Source organism: Malania oleifera, chromosome 10, assembly GCF_029873635.1.
Source record: "Malania oleifera isolate guangnan ecotype guangnan chromosome 10, ASM2987363v1, whole genome shotgun sequence".
Lineage (NCBI taxonomy): Eukaryota > Viridiplantae > Streptophyta > Magnoliopsida > Santalales > Ximeniaceae > Malania > Malania oleifera.
Window position 1 is genome coordinate 72,288,767 of NC_080426.1, and position 20,437 is coordinate 72,309,203.

Below are 20,437 nucleotides of genomic sequence, written 5' to 3' on the forward strand. Positions count from 1 at the left end.
AGTTCTGTGGACCAGATTTTCTTAGCTTCTTTTGTTTATGCTAAATGTTGTCAAACAGATCGTCGGGAACTTTGGAATGATTTGGAGTTTGTAAAGAGGGATGATTTCCCTTGGTTAGTGGCGGGAGATTTCAATATCATCCGTTCAGATTCAAAACGTATTGGTGGTCATATAAGGCCGTTATCGGCTATAGAGGAATTTAATAATTGTTTGGACAACTGTGGTCTTATGGATTTGGTTGGTACTGGTAGCAACATGTCTTGGTGTAATGGTCACAGTGGTAATTCTCGGAGTTGGACAAAACTGGATAGGGTGCTCCATAATTCGAATCTTCTCCAAGTTTTGCCAAATATTTATTTTGAGTATGGAAAGAGGAGGACTTCAGATCATAACTCATTGATTATTCGATTTCATAGAAATCTGCATCGGTATGGTCCTTTTCCCTTCAAGTATCAGAATATGTGGAGCACGCACCAATCTTTTAAGTCTTGCGTGGAGGAAGCATGGAGGGAGGAGTCTCATGGTTCGGGTTTAGTTAGACTTGCTGGCAAATTGAAACATACGAAAGTTGCAATTCGAAACTAGAATAAACAGGTTTTTGGACATGTACAGCAGAACATTAAAAAATTGAAGGAAAGTATGGAGGCTCTAGAGGCTCAACTTCAGGAAGGGTATTCGCCAGAAATGGAGGAAGATTTTTTCCTTACTAAACTCGAGTTGGAAGCATGGGAAAAGAGGGAAGAGATTCGTATTTCTCAGCTAGCCAAAAAGAAATGGTTGGAGGCGGGGGATAACAAAATAAAGTTCTTTCATGCATTTGTGAACCAAAGGAGGAAGAAGACTATGATTCATTCATTGAAACTTCCAAATGGAGAAGTGTTGGATTCTATGGAGGCTGTTCATGAGGGTGCAGTAAGGTATTTTCGAACTTTCTTAACAGGTGTAGGCCCCAATCGAACAGCTAACCTTGTTGATATAATATCTCCAATGGTTTTTGAAGAGGAGAATATTAATCTTTGTCGTGAACCGTCTGAGGTGGAGGTAAGGGATGCTATTCTTTCTATTCCGAGAAATAGTAGCCCAGGTCCGGATGGTTTTGGTTCGGTTTTTTTCCAGGATTGCTGGGATATTGTAAAAGAAGACGTGATCGATGCAGCTAGAGATTTTTTTTCTAGGTCTCCTCTTCCTAGATTTTATTCTGCATCTTACATTGTTCTAATCCCAAAAGTTCAGAATCCTCAGAGTTTTGACAAGTTTAGGTCTATTAGTCTTTGTAGAGTTATCTACAAAAATTTTTCAAAAATGATTGTTGCAAGGACGACAAGTTTATTGTCTGCTTTGATTTCTCCGGAACAAGGAGCTTTCATTGCTGGTAGAAGTAAACTTGAAAATATTTCTTTGGCACAAGAAATGATTCATTCTCTGCATAAGAAGTCTAATGGTGGAAATGTAATGATCAAAGTGGACATGGCTAAGGCATATGATAGGGTCGATTGGGATTTTTTAAACTTGGTTCTGAAAAACTTTGGTTTCTCATGAAGATTCTGTGGTTTAGTGGCGGAATGTGTTTCCTCTCCTTGGTTCTCCATTATGATGAATGGCACTTATAAAGGTTTCTTTAAACCTTCTCGAGGGCTTCGCCAAGGAGATCCTCTATCTCCTTATCTATTTATTATTTTACAGGAAGTTCTCTCTCGGCTTCTAAAGAAAAATTTTATGGAGAATAAGATAGGAGCTTACTATCATCCTCGTGGGGCGTCTTTGGTATCTTACCTTCTCTATGCGGATGATATTCTTATTTTTTCCAATGGCAAGAGAAATTCTATTCGAATGCTTATTAAGACTCTGAAGAAGTATGAGGATCGGTTTGATCAATTGATAAATAAAGAAAAGTCAAGTATTTTTTTGTCAAAGAGAATTGCTTTAGCTCGGAAGAAATCTCTATTAAGGACGACTGGCTTAGCGGAAGGAGGTTTCCCTGCTACATACTTGGGTGTTCCTTTGGTATCGGGATGTCTTACGGCTAGTATTTTAGAGCCCCTAGTTGATAAATTGAGGAAAAAGATAGTTAGTTGGAAATTTAAGCTTTTATCTCAAGGGGGCCGCCTAATTTTAATTAAGCATGTATTATCATCAATGGAAGTTCATCAATTGGCGGTATTGGACATTCCTAATATTGTCTTCAAAAAGATAAATTCTATGTTATCGAATTTTTTTTGGAGTGGAGTAAATGACAAAAGGAAAAGGAATTGGTGTTCCTGGTCTAATATATGTAAGCCTGTTTGTGAGGGTGGTTTGGGTGTTAGGGATTTGGAGAAGGTAAAAAAATCATTACATATGAAGTTCGTGTGGAGATTGTTAACGATGGATAATCCATGGACTCATTTCTTTAAAGAGTATTTGTATAAGAAACATCACTTGAGAGAAACGAAACTAGATAAAAGAACCATATTTTGGAGAACGATTGTTCGTGTGATTCCTGAAGTTTTAGAGCATGTCCGTGTTCGAATTAAAGAAGGGTCGGCTTCTTTCTGGTTTGATCGTTGGTTAGCCTCTAGTCCCCTTTGTGCTAAGGTTCAGGAAATCAGTAACCATAAGCTACGAACTCGAGATTATTGGATAGAGATGGGTGGAATGTTGATTTATTAGTGGATCTGTTGGGTGAAGATCAGGCTGAGGAAGTAATGAACTCTGCTATTTCTTGCAAGGAGGGTCTAGATACAGTAATTTGGGAACCTTCAACAGATAGGAAATTCACCACAACAAGTGCTTGGGAAATTATAAGGGAGCATAAAGAGGAATTCTCAGTTGCAAAATGGATCTGGCTCCTATGTTGCCAAAAAGGGTGTCAATTTGTATGTCGAAGAATTGGTTCTCTTGTCTTCCGGTTGATACTCGTATTAAAGAAGTAGGTGTTCAGATGGCCTCTCAATGTGATTGTTGTTCAAATGCCAATATTGAATCCCTAGACCATGTGTTTTGCACCGGATCTTTTGCTCAGGAGGTATGGAAAAAAGCCACAGTGGCGTTGGGTGTTAGTTGTATGCCAACGAGTATTTGGAAAGGTAGAGTTAATGTCTGGTTTAGTTGTGCAAGACAGGCCTCACAGTTAGGCATTTTGATAGGTCTTATACCTAGTCTCATCATTTGGAGACTCTGGACTCGTCGATGTAGAGCCAGGATGGAATCAATTCATGAAACGGTGAGAATTGTGTGGCTTGATATTAAATATTGGCTGAGATCCATTTCACGGATATTGCAGTCCTTCGTGCTTTGGATATTCAAGTAAAAAATGTGGGGGTTCGTCTGCCTTGGGTTAGGTTGAATGTGGATGGGAACTATAGAGGTAACCCAGGTAATTGTGGTGGTGGAGGTGTGATAAGAGATGAAAAAAGTTTATTTAAAGCAGTTTTTTCCTCATTATTGGGTTATGGAACAAATAACATGGTTGAATTGAAGGCGATTATCTTAGGGATTAATCTGTGTAAAGATCTCGGATTTGATCAAGTGGAGATTGCATGTGACTCTGCTTTGTTGGTTCAATGGATAAATTCTGGGAAGTGCTCGGTTTGGAACTTATGGGAATTGTGGGAAGAGCTTATGCTAGCATTGAGAGGCATACAATTCAAAGTGGAACATGTTTACAGGGAGGCGAATAAAAGTGCAGATTTCTTTTCCAAACAGGGTGAATCTAGTATTTCTCGATCATATAGTTGTCAGGATGATCTTTCTCAGCAAGTCAGAGGAATGATTCGATTGGATTTGTTGGGTTTTCCTTCTTTGCGCTCATGATGTTTTGTGTTATCTTCTGGAGTTTTGTTTGTTTTCCACTTTTAGTGGTTTAGTTCTCAGTTTTTTTGTTTGGTTGCTCGTCTTTGGTTTTTTGGTTTGGTTTATGTTGGTTAAGTTAGTTTTAGGGTCTTGGAGTTTACTTTTGTTGTCCCAAAGTCTCAAGATTGGAACCACGGTATTCCTCCGCCATAAGTGAGGGGTTTTCTAATAAAGTTAGGAGGTGCTGCCCTCTTTTACCCAAAAAAAAAAAAGGTGCACCATGGTCAACCTGGCTGGACTAAGGTGACTTGGTGCGGCTGGACCCGATGAGCCAACTGGGTTGACCTGCCTCTCACTTTCAAATTAAAATTACTACAATTTAACAATCAAGAGTGTAGAGGGTTGGGGGGGGGAATTCAATCCTACAACCTCTACTAGATTTTCGAGTGAAGAGTCTTACCACCTTGACCATTGTGAGATTGACAAGAAATTGAACACTATAAAATGCACAATTTGTGCACCTAATGTATCTAAACATGTGTGTGCATGTATGTGTTTCTGCATATACACACTCATTCATAGGCATATAGAAATAGCTCTTTAGCCTTAGTTTGGAACTTGGAAAACATTAGGAAAATATGAAGGAATCCAAATTTTTCATGTTCTAGTTATCAAGGAAAGCAATAAAGAAAATAAAATATATAGCATATCAATGAATAATTTTTTTTATTTTACACGTCATTAACATCTTATTTTCATTTTATTTCCTTTCCTCAAAAGAATCCTTGATTTGAGCATAACCTAAATAAATTTTAGCTAATTAAATAAACTTTTTATCTTACTATTATTCATTATCTCAAAAGCAACAAATGTTCAACAAAGGGGAAGTGTCGGTGTCTGACATGTATCGGACACTGAGACTCCTCCGACATGGCCCCAACACTTCTCTAGCATCTTGGACTTATTCTCATTTATGGACTCATGTTGAACACAGCAAATCTGAAGTGTCCAATAGTTATTTGACACATTGGGTATTATTATAAAAAATATAATAAAAATTTTAGGGGTAATGTCATAATATTATCAAATTTTGGGACATTTCATATATATATATATATATATATATATGATCTAAATTAAGCCAACTTGTAACTTGCATGATCATATTACCAAAAAAGTTTTGCATCAATCAATGAAGAGTCCAAAATCAAAATGGCCAACAAGATAAATTCAATGATGCTCGACTACTATTTTTTTAAAGGGACCATATTTGAAACCCCCCCCCCCCCTTTTTTTTTTTTATAAAAAATGTGTTGTTAACATGGTCTGTATATATAAATGTTTTTTTATCACTATGTCGTTGTCTTGAATTTTTGAGATTTATGTATTGACGTGTCCAACACGTATCATGTCAAACGCCCACATCCATGTCCCTGTTTGGTTTATTATATCAATTAATTGAACTTTTTCTATCCTTTAAATAAATTTTTATTGAATCAAAATTCTCTCACTATTATTTAATATTTCTTTAACTTTTATTGATAATAATTATCATTAACATCAGCATCAACATCATCGTCATCGTCATCATCAAACCCTCTTTGCAACATGCTTACACACATAATATCACCAATTCACCAAGTTCAACCACACAGCCGCTGGCCTCATCAGCTTGGTCACAACTCTCGGCTTTAAAACCATGATGTACCAAGTATCCATGGACATGTGATTGTCTTAATGATGTAAATCTTGCAATTAACTAACCAAGTATTCATAATATTGACTGCTCAAAATTATTGAGGGCCATTGACCATTTTCTTTGGATTTTCTTCACTTGTTGTCTAAGAAAATATGTGGCAAACTTTGTTGAATTCCAAGCATATACCATTAGGAAGATTTTTTACAGCATATAATAGTCTAATACTCTAATGATCTTCTAATAAACTGAAATTTCGAGAGAAATTATTCATGTCATGACTTGAATAGTGACAAGCCTAGTATTATCCAATGGGATTGGCATTTGCCTCTGAAATACTTTAGATGCACTACAATCACAAAGTCTTAATCATCAACAATATGCAAAATTCTACAATAAACAAAATTTAGTATGATCCAAACAAGATCAAGCATTTTCACTAGAGTACCAAAAGGAATCCACGGGAGAAAAGAGAATGGAGATCTTAGGAAAAGATACAATACCTCATAAATTTTGATAACATTTGGATGTTTGATCTCCTTCATTGTCGATATTTCTCTTTTAATCTGAAACAAAGCATTTAAATAATTACTAAACTATGTACAATAGAATTATCCATATTTTGAGACCAACCATTTTCAATAAAGAAACTTATTAACATTTAGCATTGAAGTATTGCAAATGCACTGGGATCATGCCCTCAAATCGAGAGCTATGACCTCATGGCGCATGTCACCCATGACTGCTGCAGAAAATGACTAACAAAACATTTTAATATTCTACTTGACTTGTACAAAAATGATGGAGCTTCCACATAAATCATGCATGTACCAAACTTAGTGCATGCACCCCTCACATATTATTCCTAATTTTTTTTTTGGGGGGCAAGGGGGTGTTAGGGATATGAAATCTCTTGTGCCTAAGGTCCTAAATTTTAAGTTCTAACTAAAATTTCAATGCTTCAAAAGTATGGAAATTTTGATTTTGATTTTCAAAAATGATAAAAATTAGTAGTAAAACATGGAATTCTTTTACGAAACTTTAGAAACTGTTAATAGACAAAATAATGCATGATACACAACTAAAATACATCAAGGATAGGTATGTGGTATATACGGTGCCATAACTATAATATAACAATCATATTAAATATATTCGATTAACATAAATAAAATTCATAAATTAGTTAAATATCATTTATTACAAATACAGATAATTAGACATAAAAAAGGTTTGATAAAAATTTGTAGCTCATATCTAAGTTTAGTTTCTCATAAAATTTCAGAAGTCATAAAAATATAATTCATATCCTTCATGTGATGATCTTTAGTTTATGTTAGATTACCACTTCACCTAAAAGCTTAAAATATTACCAACAATGTATATCAAGCCTTAACGCTCCCCTGCACATGCATCCTGATAGCACGTGAAGAAATAAACACCCATTATAAGGAATAAGATAATTCAAAATAAACAAACAATAAATGTGGGCAAGTAGATTAGAACCTAGACCTCCTGGCAACCATGGCTTTGATACCATGTTAGATTACCACTTCACCTAAATGCTCAAGTTGTTAGGTTATGGGCCAATAATGTTTATCAAGCCTTAAACAGTTTCAAAAAGAAACAAAAATTAAATAAATTAAGAGAGCAATTTTAATTTGGATTTTGAATCTCAAATTACAATTTCCAGGAAATTTCATTCAATATTTAAATTTTCAACAAATTTTGCTGAAATTTTGAGATTTCAATAAATTTCAAATGATTTATGGAAATTTCGAGCGAAATTTTGTAAAACAAATATAGACTGACACTTTGATTTCAAGGGTGATGGAAATTGACGGAAAAAGTTCCAAAATTTTCATGGAAATTTAAAAACATGCTAGCACTACATTTGGGAGTAAAAAATTCAAGCCTTGAATTTCAAATAGTATGTAATTGGATAGAACACAATACAGTTCTATGGAACTTGACACGCAATGAGTAACAAAATCCTTTAGTATTCTACTAAAAGTTCACTAAAAATCATGGAGCTTTTACATTAATCATGCATGTATGGAACTTTGTGCCTGCACACCTCACATATCATCCTCCCTAGATAGGAGAGTGGAGGTGACATTATATACAGGAAGTCAGGAACATAGTAACGATGGTGGTCCATGTGATGGTAACTGGCACAGAGTGGGGATCGCAGTTATTCCAATGTAACATAATGCATGACGAATGCCACATTCGTGAATTCATTTACGAAATTAGCAAATATGTTAAAACTTATAGTTCACATCTTTTGACTCCAAAATCTTGCATACTGATGTCTTAAATGATTATTACAAAAATTTAAGATCAAGTTATGTGTAGCATATGCTGAAAGCATTGAATGTCGAACTGATTTTTTGTCACAAGGGAGAGAGTCCTTGTAATTGTTACTAGTCACCATCTTATTGAGTATGAATCTATCCTGAATCATAAAATAACAAAACATAAATGATGGAACATTTATATTTCATATTTTATAGCACAACCACATAAAATCATAACATCTAATCAAAGAATAAATTGTGTGGAGCAAAGACCAAAAACTACATAGTTTCAAATTTAAGTCGTAATCCAATTGTTTTAGCAATTGAAGTATGTAGATGTATGTTACAAATATAATTTCTAACCAATAGAAGAAAAAATTCAGAAACGTGATTTTTGCTCTCCTACATAACAGTCAATTTGTTTATCTTCAATTAATTTGAGTTAAATTATTGACTATTTGACAGTGAATATGATGAATACTGTTTATAAATTCTGTTCCAAGTTTTGAAAGCTTGAAATGCCTTTAAACAGTACAAGATAGGTGTAAACAATTGTTATTAAAGGCAATTCACGACCAGTCTGAAGGCATAACAGCCTGTAGTGAACAGAAACAGCCTACAAAGGGCAATAACAGTAGTTTACAACACCATAGCAGACCATATCAGGTGATGTGGATGTAAATCAGAACTTTTTATGAGCTATCATTCCATACAGTTCTGGAGGGCACCAATAGCATTACATATACCCAGCCAACTTTTAGAAAACCATGCATGGGAATATGAAATCTCTTATGACTTGTTTGAGAGAAAAGAGATAAAGACCTGAATTCAAATTGTATGGAATTTGACCGATTCAATATAATTTTATATTAAATTATGTCCAAATCCACACAATTCCAATTTAAATTTGAACTTCATCCTCCCTACTCCTAAATGTAGCTCTAAAAAAGAGTGTGTATGATGTTAGAAAAATATAACAGGTATAGCCAATTAAATAGTAGTTCAAAAGAACATAGGTTCTTAACAAACATGAGGTGTGTAAGAACCACTACATCCTCAAAGCTGACTTTGCACCAAGAAACTCTATACAATTGACTGCACACACACACCTTCTAAAAAGCGCTTATCATGCTCCACCATGTGTGCACACATAGAAAGAAAGGTATTGAAGCTACCAATCCAATTACCCAGCAAAAGAAAGGAAAAATGCAAGAGGAGAAAAGAGAAAGACTAGTGTAGCATGTTCTCAATGGGTGCCTAGGGGGCTATGGTTGTTTAGGATATGAATTATATAAATAATTGAGAAAACTGTTACAATATTAATTATACAAAAGCTAGTAACAACAAATTCCTAAAATACTCATCTAAACTCACAAATTTTTTCCCTTAAATTTTTTCACAATGGCAAAACACAGCCAAGATCCAATAGGCAAGCACAAGGCAAGGGCTGCGAGGCAGAACAGGGTGGCATGCGTGTGACATGAGCTAACCGTAAGACAACAGTCTAGCCCATCACTAGAAGATACCAAGTAGAGCGTAAATCCATATATAAGTTATAATCACTTAGTTTTAAAATCACTAAGATGACCATGTATAAGACCTAATTAATTATAGAATTAAAAGTTTTCCTACTAAACTTAGCTTCAACACAAGTTTCACATTTTCTTTTCTAAATTAAAGTTAGTTCGCCAAGTATTAAACAGAAATTTTGCATTCTTTTAAGACATGCAAAATTATAATGTCCTAATATACCATTCCAAATATCTATTCAATAAACTCCATAAGGAGAAGAACTGGCTCTTTCATTCTCCGCATTGATAACTATAGTAAGGGCAAATAAACCACCAGCACATTCCCTTTTACACACAAAAAAAAAAAACCATTACGAGTCTAGCTTAACTTAAAATTCAAAAGTAGCTTGATCCCAACTTTGTTCAACGAACAAACAGAATTTGAATTCCTCCTAATATCTGGAACATTATGCCAGTATGGACTGTACAAATTTTTCCAGATGTGAGTTTTAAATTTATTTGGCCCGCTATCACGCAAGAACCGTGCAATCCCCATAAAAGCATATCTGCCATCAACCTTAGGCTGCAATATATACAATCACTACATATATGCTTTATGGCTCTAGTTTCCACTACCCAATCTGAAGGATTATCAACAAGATTCATCTCAAATACCACAACTGCAATCACCTCATATCAAGAATATTAGCTTGAGGCATATTATCACCTCATTTTTGAAACCTATGCTGCAGTGCATGATGTCTCAGTTTGCTGTGAGCATATCAACTAACTCTTTTATCCTTCATGTTCTGACTTACATTATTGTACCTCTTTAGTCAGTTGTCTATTTGAATCCTTTTGTTGTTATAGCTAGTGTTGGCCCTTTTGTCCTTCCTTCTGTCTACATTGAATCTTGACTTTTCTGCTTCTACCAAATCAACTATTATCATCTGATCATTTTTCAGCTTTGCAATGCTCCAGTTTGCTTCTTTGACTCGCAAGTAGACAATCAACTGCTCCAAATTCATATCTTTCTTCTTATGCACGAATGCTGCTTTCATCTCATTCTAGGATGGTGGCAGATTGTCTATTTAAGTTGTTGTTTGGAATGTGCCATTCACCTGTATTCCTTCAACTAGAATATCATGTAGAAGCTTACGGCTCATTTAGTATCACTGCTAAAAATTATGAAAGCAAAAACCAAGAACAGAAACTAAAAACTAGAAATAGAAACTAAAAACCAAAATCCAACAACCTATTTGAATAATATCTCTAAAACTAAAACAAATTAGAAACTTAATTAAACAAATACTCATTTTTGTCCTTGAATCAAATAAAAATTAAAAGAATATGATTAAAACAATAAAAGTATAAAATAATACGAGTCAAAAACATTATAATAAAAATAAACATTATCATAATTATTTTACTTAATTATTATATTTCAAAACACTTTACAAATACGATCTTATGGTACATGACAACTAAAAAATAGTACAAATGTTTTGAAAATGGCTTTTATTATTTTTTATTTTTTTGAAATTTTACGAACATTTTTATTTTAATTATATTTTAAATTCATATGATCATTTTACTTTATTTTAATTAAAAAGTATGAATAAATGAATAGTTTAATCGAAAAAAATTTAATTATGGATGTCAAAATATTCCATCAACAAATTGCCAAAACAACTCAAAATCAAAAAATCTAGTTTTCTGTTTTTTTCTCAAATAGTTGAAAACCAACAACAGAAACAAAAAAAAAAAACCTAGCAACTTAAGCAAAAGCATTTTCATAATCTATTTCTTCATTGTATAGAAACATAAACAATATATATGATATAAAACATACCCTTACCTTGCATTGTTGTTATCCCACTTTACAAGTGCATCTCCTTTATATTATCTCTCACCAATTATTGGAGTGGATGCCTAACACATTACAACAGCCAAAATCTTCAAATAAAAACATATCTTGGCCTTCCAACATTTGATCCCGGTACCATCAAAAGGCTCAACCATAGTAAGGTCCACTACCACTATTAACTTCTTAGGAAAAAGGGTGATTGAGCTTGCAAAATCCATGTTCAACTGTAAGATTGATAGAAAAATCAGCCAGTGACAACAAGTTGAACAATAGTTCGAAAGAATTTTGTTCGAAGAGAAAATACTATTTTACTAATTAGATGGGGTGCAGAGGTTATATTTCATCCTACATATATTTTTATTGTAGGTAACTCAAAGGCTTCCAACTCTCTCTTTCTCCTCTTTGTTTTTCTTCCCTCCTCCTCGCCTTTTTCTCCTCTAAGTGTAATGGTCATGTCATGGTCCCACATCGAATGTGTACTAAGGAGATATTGGACTTATAAGGATGGTTTGAGCTCCAACTCTGTGAAACACCTTTTATAGGATAAATCTATAAGGCCAGTGAGCCAAAGCAGACAATAACTCACCGGAGTTGGGTCCAAGACCGTTACATTTGATATTAGTGCCACCTTGAGCGTACTATCATGCGGGTGGATCCTACACAAAGTTGTAAGCCACTCTAACGAAGGCATCAGAGATCAGTCAAAAGAGCATGTCATGGTCCCACATCGAATGTGTACGAGGGAGATCTTAGGTTTATAAGGATGGTTTGAGCTTCAACTATGTGAGGCACCTTTTATAGGAAAAATTCGTGAGATTAGTTGGCCAAAGCAGACAATACCTCACCAGAGTTGGGCTCAAGACTCTTACACTAAGTGATGTAATTTATTCATTACATATTCATTTATTTTCTAATATCTAACATGGTATCATTTCTTTTATATCCGGGAACTCCAACTTGGACGAGACCTTTGGATCCCCTTAGGCAGCACCAAACCAGGGGAGGACGTGACTAGTTGCATAACTCCCTCCTAATAAATCAAAAATTGAACTTAAACCTCCTATTACCAGGAAACCTTGTAGCGATTTCTAAGATGGTATCATAGCAAAAAAAACTTTCAATTTGAGAAATCTGCTTGTTAGTTAGTAGGGATTTAAATAGTGTAGAGGGAGGGGGTAGCACAACACAACGGTAACAAGTGTAGCACATGGTAAAACATAACGGTAATGGGTGTAGCAAGATGCGACAGTAGCCAGTGTAACCGCTAAGAAATTTCTTACAAGCACGCACAAACTTGTGTATGTTGCTATATTTGCAAGTAAAGCTCTTAACCCTTCTTAAAATTATTTTTAGTGTATTTTAGATCCTCTAATTCAACTTACTTACATGTTTAGGTAATAAATTTTACATTTATTTTAACTCACTATTGACAGAAAAATTATAGATTTTCTTCCACTTTTCATTAAACACATTTGTGATATCAGAAAAGAGAAGAAAGTGATGCTCAAATATTCATTGCATTCATTTGTAATTACATTGTGCCTCTTGACAGAATATATAAGGCATGAGATACAACAAAGGATAACGGAAAGGCATGTGAAGAAGAATATTGACGGTTACAAAGGGAATATTAGTTACAGCTGAGGTGACTTGTGCTGCTTCTTCTTTTGCTGAGTGGCATCATCCTGACTAGTGCTAATACGCCCCCTTGAGTCAAGTGGGGGTGTCAAGCACATGAAGACTCGATCGGAGAATAGAGGAATGATCAGAGACCAATGGTCTAGTGAACACATCTGCGAGTTGGTCTTTACTGCTCTGCAAAATTTGACATGTAATGCTTTAGCAGCTACTCTATCTCTCACAAAGTGAAAATCAATGTCCATGTGCTTTGTGCGAGAGTGATAGACAGGATTTGAAGTCAAATATGTGGCCCCTAAATTATCACACCACAAAATAAAGGGAATTGAGAGAGGGAAACCGAGCTCCTTTATTAAGGTTTGCAACCAAATAAGCTCTACAGTGGTGTTGGGCAGTGATTTGTATTCAACTTCAGTGCTGGAACGTGCAACAGTATTCTGCTTTCTTGAGCTCCATGAAATAGGGTGATTGCCCAGAAAAATACAAAAGCCTTCAGTAGATTTTCTGTCATCTGGGCATCCACCCCAATCAGCATCAGAGTAGGCGTGTAAATTGAAGGAAGAATGTTTTGAGAGAAAAAGACCATAGTTGATGGTGGCTTTCAAATAGCGAAGAATTCACTTGACTGCTGTCCAGTGAGATAATTTGGTTCATGCATAAATTGGCATGCTTTATTAACAGAAAAGGAGATATCAAGTCTAGTTAAGGAGAGATACCGTAAGCTGCCAACAATGCTTCGATATAAGGTGACATTATCAAAAGATGGAGAATCAAATTTGGAAAGCTTTGTCGAAGCCAACATGGGTGATGAGATAGGATTAGCACCATTCATACCAAACTTTTGTAGCAAATCAGAAATATATTTCTGCTGACAGAGAAGGAGCCCATCCGAGAGGTACTCAAGTTCCAATCAAAGGAAATAAGACAATCTACCCAGATCCTTAACTGGAAAAGCTTGACTGAGAGATGCAATAACATTATCAACAACCAACGAAGAGGATGAGCTGATTATCATATCATGAACATAGATTAAGATAAACATGCAGAATGTATCCATGTGCATGATAAAAAGTGAGGGATCAGCTTTGGACGCAGAGAAACCATAGGTGAGTAAGAGCTCAGAGCCGAGAACCAAGCTCAGGGAGCTTGCTTGAGTCTGTAAATGGCCTAGTTCAACTTACAAACAAAATGAGGCCTCGAAGGATCAACAAAACCTTGCAGTTGTTCCATAAAAATTGTCTCAAAGAGTAGACCATGAAGAAAGGCATTTTGTATGTCAATTTTTCAGAGACACCAACCACAAGAAATGGCGATTAAGAGAACTAACCGAATAGTAGTAGGTTTTACTACTGGGCTGAAGGTTTCAGTGTAATCTATACCAATTTCTTGATGAAATCCCTTAGCCACAAGCCTTGCTTTCGTCCTTTCAATAGAGCCATCTAATTTCAGTTTCGTTCGAAACACCCACTTGCAAATGATCAATTTAGAAATAGAGGAAGGGGGTGCAAGTGTCTAGGTATTGGTTTGAACAAAACATTGGTATTCTTGGAACATGGCTGTTTTCCATTCAGGAAATTTGGAGGCAGTAGAGAATGAAGAGGGCTCATCGGGAACCATGGCAGTGGAGACATAGCATTGTCGGGAAGGATAGGGAACAATTCCATCGGTGAAAGTGCGTGGACGAGAAGAGTTGGTAAGAGACCGAGTGATAATCGGAGATTGGGGGGGAATCAGAGTGATTCCGTGATGGAATAGCGAGCTGGAATTGGGATTAGGGATTTCGGGAGAAGGCAGGGAAGGGGAGTTTTGGGAAGAGGGTGAAAGAGAACTGGGCTGAAGTTGGGAAGAAGATAAAGAGTGAGACGGGTCGGGGAAGTGTTGTGACGTTAATGGGCTAGACTGAGGCGGGGTAGGTGAGTTGGTAATGGTATTATGGGCTGAGCTTGATGGAGAGGGATATGGGCCAAGGATGGAATTGGGAAAATGAGGAATAAGAGTAGTAGTAGAATTAGGCTGAGTAGGAAGCTCAACCGATTCGAGGTTCCTGTGGGGAAATTTGATTCATTGAAGATGACATCACAGGAAATGTATAGACCGTTTTTATGATAATCAAGACATTTATAACCTTTATGAGATGGACTATAGCCAAGAAAAAAACAAGAGGTGGAGCAAAAACTCAACTTGCGATGATTATAAGGACGGAGATTGGGCCAACACTCACACCCATAAATTTTTAGAAATGAATAATCAGGTGACTTATGATAGACCATGAAATAGGGAGACTGATTTTGTAAAACAGGGGTGGGGAGTAAATTAATGAGATAGGTAGCGGTTTCAAAAGAATCGGCCCAAAATAAAAAGGGAAGAGAAGCTTGAGCTAATAATGCAATCCCCAATTTCTACGATGTGACGATGTTTGTGCTCAACTAGACCATTTTGTTGATGTGTGTGTGGACAAGAGAAGCGATGGATGATGCCAAGATTTTTGCATAGTGAGTTGAGAGAGAAATTCTCCTCCGCATCAATTTGTAAGGAAATGATTTTTGTATTAAAGAAGCTCTCAGCAAATTTAATGAATGAAACAAAAACTGAATGGACATCAGACTTATTTTTTAAGGAAAAAAACCATGTAAATCTTGTGAAGTGATCAATAATAGAAAGATAGTATTAGCAACCAGTTCTTGAAACATAAGGAGCTGGGTCCCATACATCACCCCGTAACAATTCCAATGGCTTGACAGATTGTGTATTACTAAATGAAGGAAAAGACAATTGATGGGCCTTTGCAATAGGACATTCAGGACATACAAAGGAAGATTGACTGGGAACATAAGACAAACAACTTTGATGCAAAACATTAGAGACAAATGGAAGGGCTGGATGACCAAGTCTTTGATGCCAGCAGCTTAAGAACGCCTTTTCACCAAGATGAACTGAGGAAGAAGACAGTGGCAGGGAGGAGGGAAACTTGTAGAGGCCATTATGAGTTGGTTCGCTTATGAGGAACCTCCCTGTCAGCTTGTCCTTCACAGAGAAGTGCGTATCATGAAATTCAAATAAACAAAAATTGTCAGTGCAGAATTGTAAGACCGAAATCAAGTTTTTGGTGATAGAGGGGATACATGAAGGAGATTATGAAGTTTAAAAGAAGAGGATTTCACCAATATTTTGAATGGGTAGACCTGTACCATTTCCAACCCAAATCTGCTCGTTTCCACTGTAAGGTTCTGATAAGAAGTCTAGATGAGAGAGGTCATGAGTTATATGGTGGGTGGCAGCACTGTCTGGATACCAAGTTGAATCTGTGATGGCTGAAGGTGAGGTGTAATTAGCAGAGAATGAGGTGGGTGGATCATATTAGTAAGCATGATCAAAACGATAATAACATTGCAAAGCAACATGTCCAAATTTGTGACAAACTTGGCAAGTGGGTCGTGGGGCATTATTCTGAGAAGAGGGTCTGTAATTGGAGGAGAATCATCCTCTGGAGGAAGGGAATCTACCACGGCCTTGACCATTTCGTCCTCCGCGATACTAACCACGGCCTCGTTGATCTCTTGAGTTAGTGGTGCTAAGATTCACTGATGGTTCAAATAGAGAAGATGTGGGGATACAGAGGGCATGGCTTAATCTGCTCTCATGGATGAGAAGAAGATGAAAGAGTTCATTGGAGGATATGGGCTTTGCTCGAGTTGTAACAGAGGTGATGAAGGGCTCGTAGGTTGGACCTAGGCCATTCAGCAGGTAGGTGACATATTCCTCATTCGAAAGAGGTGCTCCATTTGCAGCAAGAGTATCAGCAAGCATCTTCACCTTGCTGAAGTAATCGGTGATTGATTGGTCACCTCTCAACAGATTTGTGAGCTGAAATCTGATCTGGAATTCCTTAGCTTGAGAATGTGAGCTATACATGGATTCCAGAGCTGTCCAAAGCTGGCATGAGGTACCTGCAAAAATCACATGAGCAATAATCGGCTCTGTTAAAGAGGAAAACAGAATACTCAAGATGAGTTGATCAGATCATTCCCAAGTGAGATAAGCTGGATTTATTTTGGGGTCAGCAGTGCTCTCGAAATGAAGCATTTTGGGTGGAGGAGTTTGTGTGCCATCCACAAAGGAGAACAGGTCCTGTCCTTTGAGATAAGCTGTGATTTGAACTTTCCACAACATATAGTTTTCAGAGTTTAGTTTAGTAGTCACTAAGTGAGAAAAGGAAGAAGGAAGAGAGGAAGAAGATGACGATGAGTCTGCCATGGCAGAGGATCAAAGAGACTGCTTGTCTGGCAGCTCTGATACCACATCAGAATAGAGAAGAATTGTGCCTCTTGACAAAATATATAAGGCATGAGATACAACAAAGGTTAACGGAAAGGCACGTGAAGAAAAATATTGATGGTTACAAAGGGAATATTAGTTACAGCTGAGGCGGCTTGTGTTGCTGCTTCTTTTGCTGAGTGGCATCATCCTGACTAGTGCTAATATGTGATACATTAATCAGCAAAATACAATGAATCAAACAAGTTCTATTATATTATTAGTTTAAGTAATAAAAAAATTAATAAATTTAGACCAATACATTGTATAACCTAAGGGGATGCTTAGTATCACTTTTGTTTTCTATTTTGTGTTTCCGTTGTAAAGTCAAGAAAGAGGTTACGATAATGCATTTGTTATTACTAGTATTCTGTTTCTATCTCAGCTTTTGCAAAAGCAGATAACTACATTTTATGATTGTCAATTGAAGTGGCAACTTATTGCTACAATACTATAATATCCAAAGTGGCTTTTGTGGATTAAATCATTCATTAATTTCATTCTATGCAAAATTATTAATTAAAATTTAAATCAAATGACCATGTGAATTTAAAACATAACTACAATAAAATATTCGTAAATGTTCTAAAATTTTGAAATAAAATAATAAAATCAATTCAAAAAAATTATTTTAGCATTTTTCAATTGTTGTGTACTGCAAGACTATTCTTGGAGCACTAAAAAGGGAGTTTTAAATATACTAATTAAAAAATAGTTAAAATTAATATATATTTTATTATAACAATTTTTTAATTAATATTCTTTTGTATTTTTATAACTTCAATAATATTTTTAATTGTTATTAGGTTTAAATACAAAAATGAACATGAGTTCATTTATGTTGTTAATTTGTTTTAGCCTTGGAAATATTAACCAAAAAATAGGTTATTAGTTTCTGCTTTTAGTTTTGTTCTAGTTTTCAATTTTACGTTTCCTCACGTTTCAATAATTTTTTACAGTGACGCCAAACAACCACTAAGTTGTAAAATTATAATATTATTATCATCAAATTTATCATTAAAAAATTACATATTTATAACTTGAACACGAAAAAAACTAGAAAAGAAAGGAAGGTTGAACCTGAACATATAGAAAACATGGCTTAAAGATTGCAAATGCAAAAGGCAGGGCAGGGTGTCATGCTTGTGATACAAGTCAGCCCATACTAAGTAGGAGATACCAAGTATAGTGTTTAAGTCAATATAAACTTTCTTTAGTTCTCCTGTGTGGACAAAAGAGAAATCCAATACATAGATACAAGAATCTATTATCCAGAAAACCTATATGGTTCTGTACTCCTATTGAAGTAAAATGAAAAGCAGAACAAAACAGAGAGAAGAGCACAATAATTTTATATGATTTCACAATGTGCCTAAGAAGCCACTCAAAAAACAGAAGCTACCTTAAGGCTTCAACTCTCACCCACAAATTTATCTAATTCCATGCCAAATATTCCAAAATGTTAAATGCTTCTATACAACAACATACGGACACTCCGCCCATGAGAGACATCCCTTTGCTTCTCTTACAAACTTCAAGGGAACCAACCACCATGTGAACACGAGACCCGCATCGATATCTTCAATTTGAATCACATCAAACGAAGAAAACTAACATATAGTGCAGGCAAATTCAATTAAATAATTTGTCAATAAAGAAATTTTTACTCCATCTCTCGAAATCATATCCTTAACAAAAAGCACCACCTTCTTGACAGTAGAGACAACTAAGAAATGGATCCTGAATAGGCATATGCTCTTCAATGATAAAATAACAACAATAGCAATGAATTAATTAAAACGGGGAAAGAATTTCAATGAGGATTCTTCTTTATATAATAAGAATATGAGAGAAAAAGTCGGACCTGTTCCACCATCTCATGACGGAGCACTTGATGACGGTCGAGGACTTTTATGGCTACTATGTCGCCAGTCTCGACATTCTTCGCGCACTTCACTTTTGCAAAGCTTCCCTCGCCCAGGGTCTTTCCTATCTCGTATTTCCCGACGCGCATGCTGCCTACCTTTATGCTCATTCTCTCCCCGCACGCCCTCCGATCAAACCTGCTCACCAATTCGCAGAAATCCAACCACCAAAAGGGACCTGCTACCGCTGCCGCTGTGCAAGCTTCGTCATTGAGGCCGCGTGCATCGATATATAAGCTTGTTGTTTTTTGCTTTTGCTTTTGCTTTTGCTCTCGAATTTCAGAGCTATGAAACTTACAAAATAGAAAGAGGCCGGGCGGGGAGGAAGAGATGATGATGGGTCGAAGGGGTTACAGATTGGAATGGATAGAGAAGAGAATGTGGGGCCCACAGACCAATGCCATCCTGTCCACCCATCAGCTTCGCTCAAATAATTCATTCCCCCACCCCCAAAGCGTGGTGTTCTGCGCGGTGTCCCGGGCGGGCGACCCTACTTCCAACGGAGCAATTTGGGCCATCTGTTGTATTTTTGAATTTTGCACATTATCCCTCGAGCTTTTTTGAAAAATAAAAATTCACACGTTTTCAAAAAAAAATATTTGAAAATTTTTACCTTTAGTTAGCCATTTACAAAAACTAGGTATAGAAATAATTTAAACACAACAATGGCAAAAATAGATTCTCGTTAATAAAGTTATAATTCACCTTTACTTAATTATATGTAAGCATATATATATATATATATATATATATATACACTTTTTACAAAATATTAAGTTATAATCTATCATCCATTTCTCTCTCTCCCCTTCCCTTCCCTACCAGCAATAATTTTTCTATCTACTTATTTTTTTATTTGTTTTTAGTTTTTTATTTTTATGTTTTGTCTGCATTAGTATGTGATATTTTTGTATAAACTTCCTTTATATGCATACAATCATTAGTTGTGAATCTCTCTCTCTCTCTCTCTCTCTCTCTCTCCCCTTAGACACAATGTTTTTTTCCCACATGCATGTGGTTTTTGTTATTTTTTTTATTTTCCTATTTATCTATATATAAATGAGGTTCATGTGTGATATGGGCATTATTTGTAGGGATGTTTGTGTATTATCATCATTTTAACTAGTCACTATGCGTGCTCTACGGCTTTCTATTTTTTAAAATTTTAAAAAATTTGTAAAGAAATAATAAAAAATCAAATAGTATAAGGACATTTTGGAGCTGGCAAAAAAATAAGCACGATGAAGAAATCATTAGCGCCCTTAAAGATCTCTAAAGAATGACCAGATCCTTGTCAAGTGTACAGATTAGACGATAGTCCAGACACTCATCATATCTCAGACCAGATTGAGCGGGCTACTCAAGAAGGTCATATCAGACACCTGTCCAGAAACGTGTCATATCCAAGCCTCGCT

General features: G+C 35.8%; 1 protein-coding gene across 4 annotated transcripts in view; it reads right to left on the minus strand.

Moving 5' to 3' along the window:
* The window catches only part of LOC131166108 (CBL-interacting serine/threonine-protein kinase 9), a 43,206-nt gene extending 23,752 nt beyond the window's left edge, over nucleotides 1-19,454 (minus strand). For 3 of the 4 annotated variants that reach the window (XM_058124404.1, XM_058124402.1, XM_058124400.1), the window contains exons 1-2: nucleotides 18,962-19,454; nucleotides 5,971-6,033 (exon numbers count right to left, since the gene is read on the minus strand). In XM_058124404.1, coding sequence (XP_057980387.1) covers nucleotides 5,971-6,033; nucleotides 18,962-19,132 — 234 coding nt within the window. In that variant the 5' untranslated portion in view covers nucleotides 19,133-19,454. The remainder of the gene's footprint in view (nucleotides 1-5,970; nucleotides 6,034-18,961) is intronic. The other variant, XM_058124403.1, reaches the window with a different exon arrangement.
* Nucleotides 19,455-20,437: the final 983 nt, after the last annotated feature.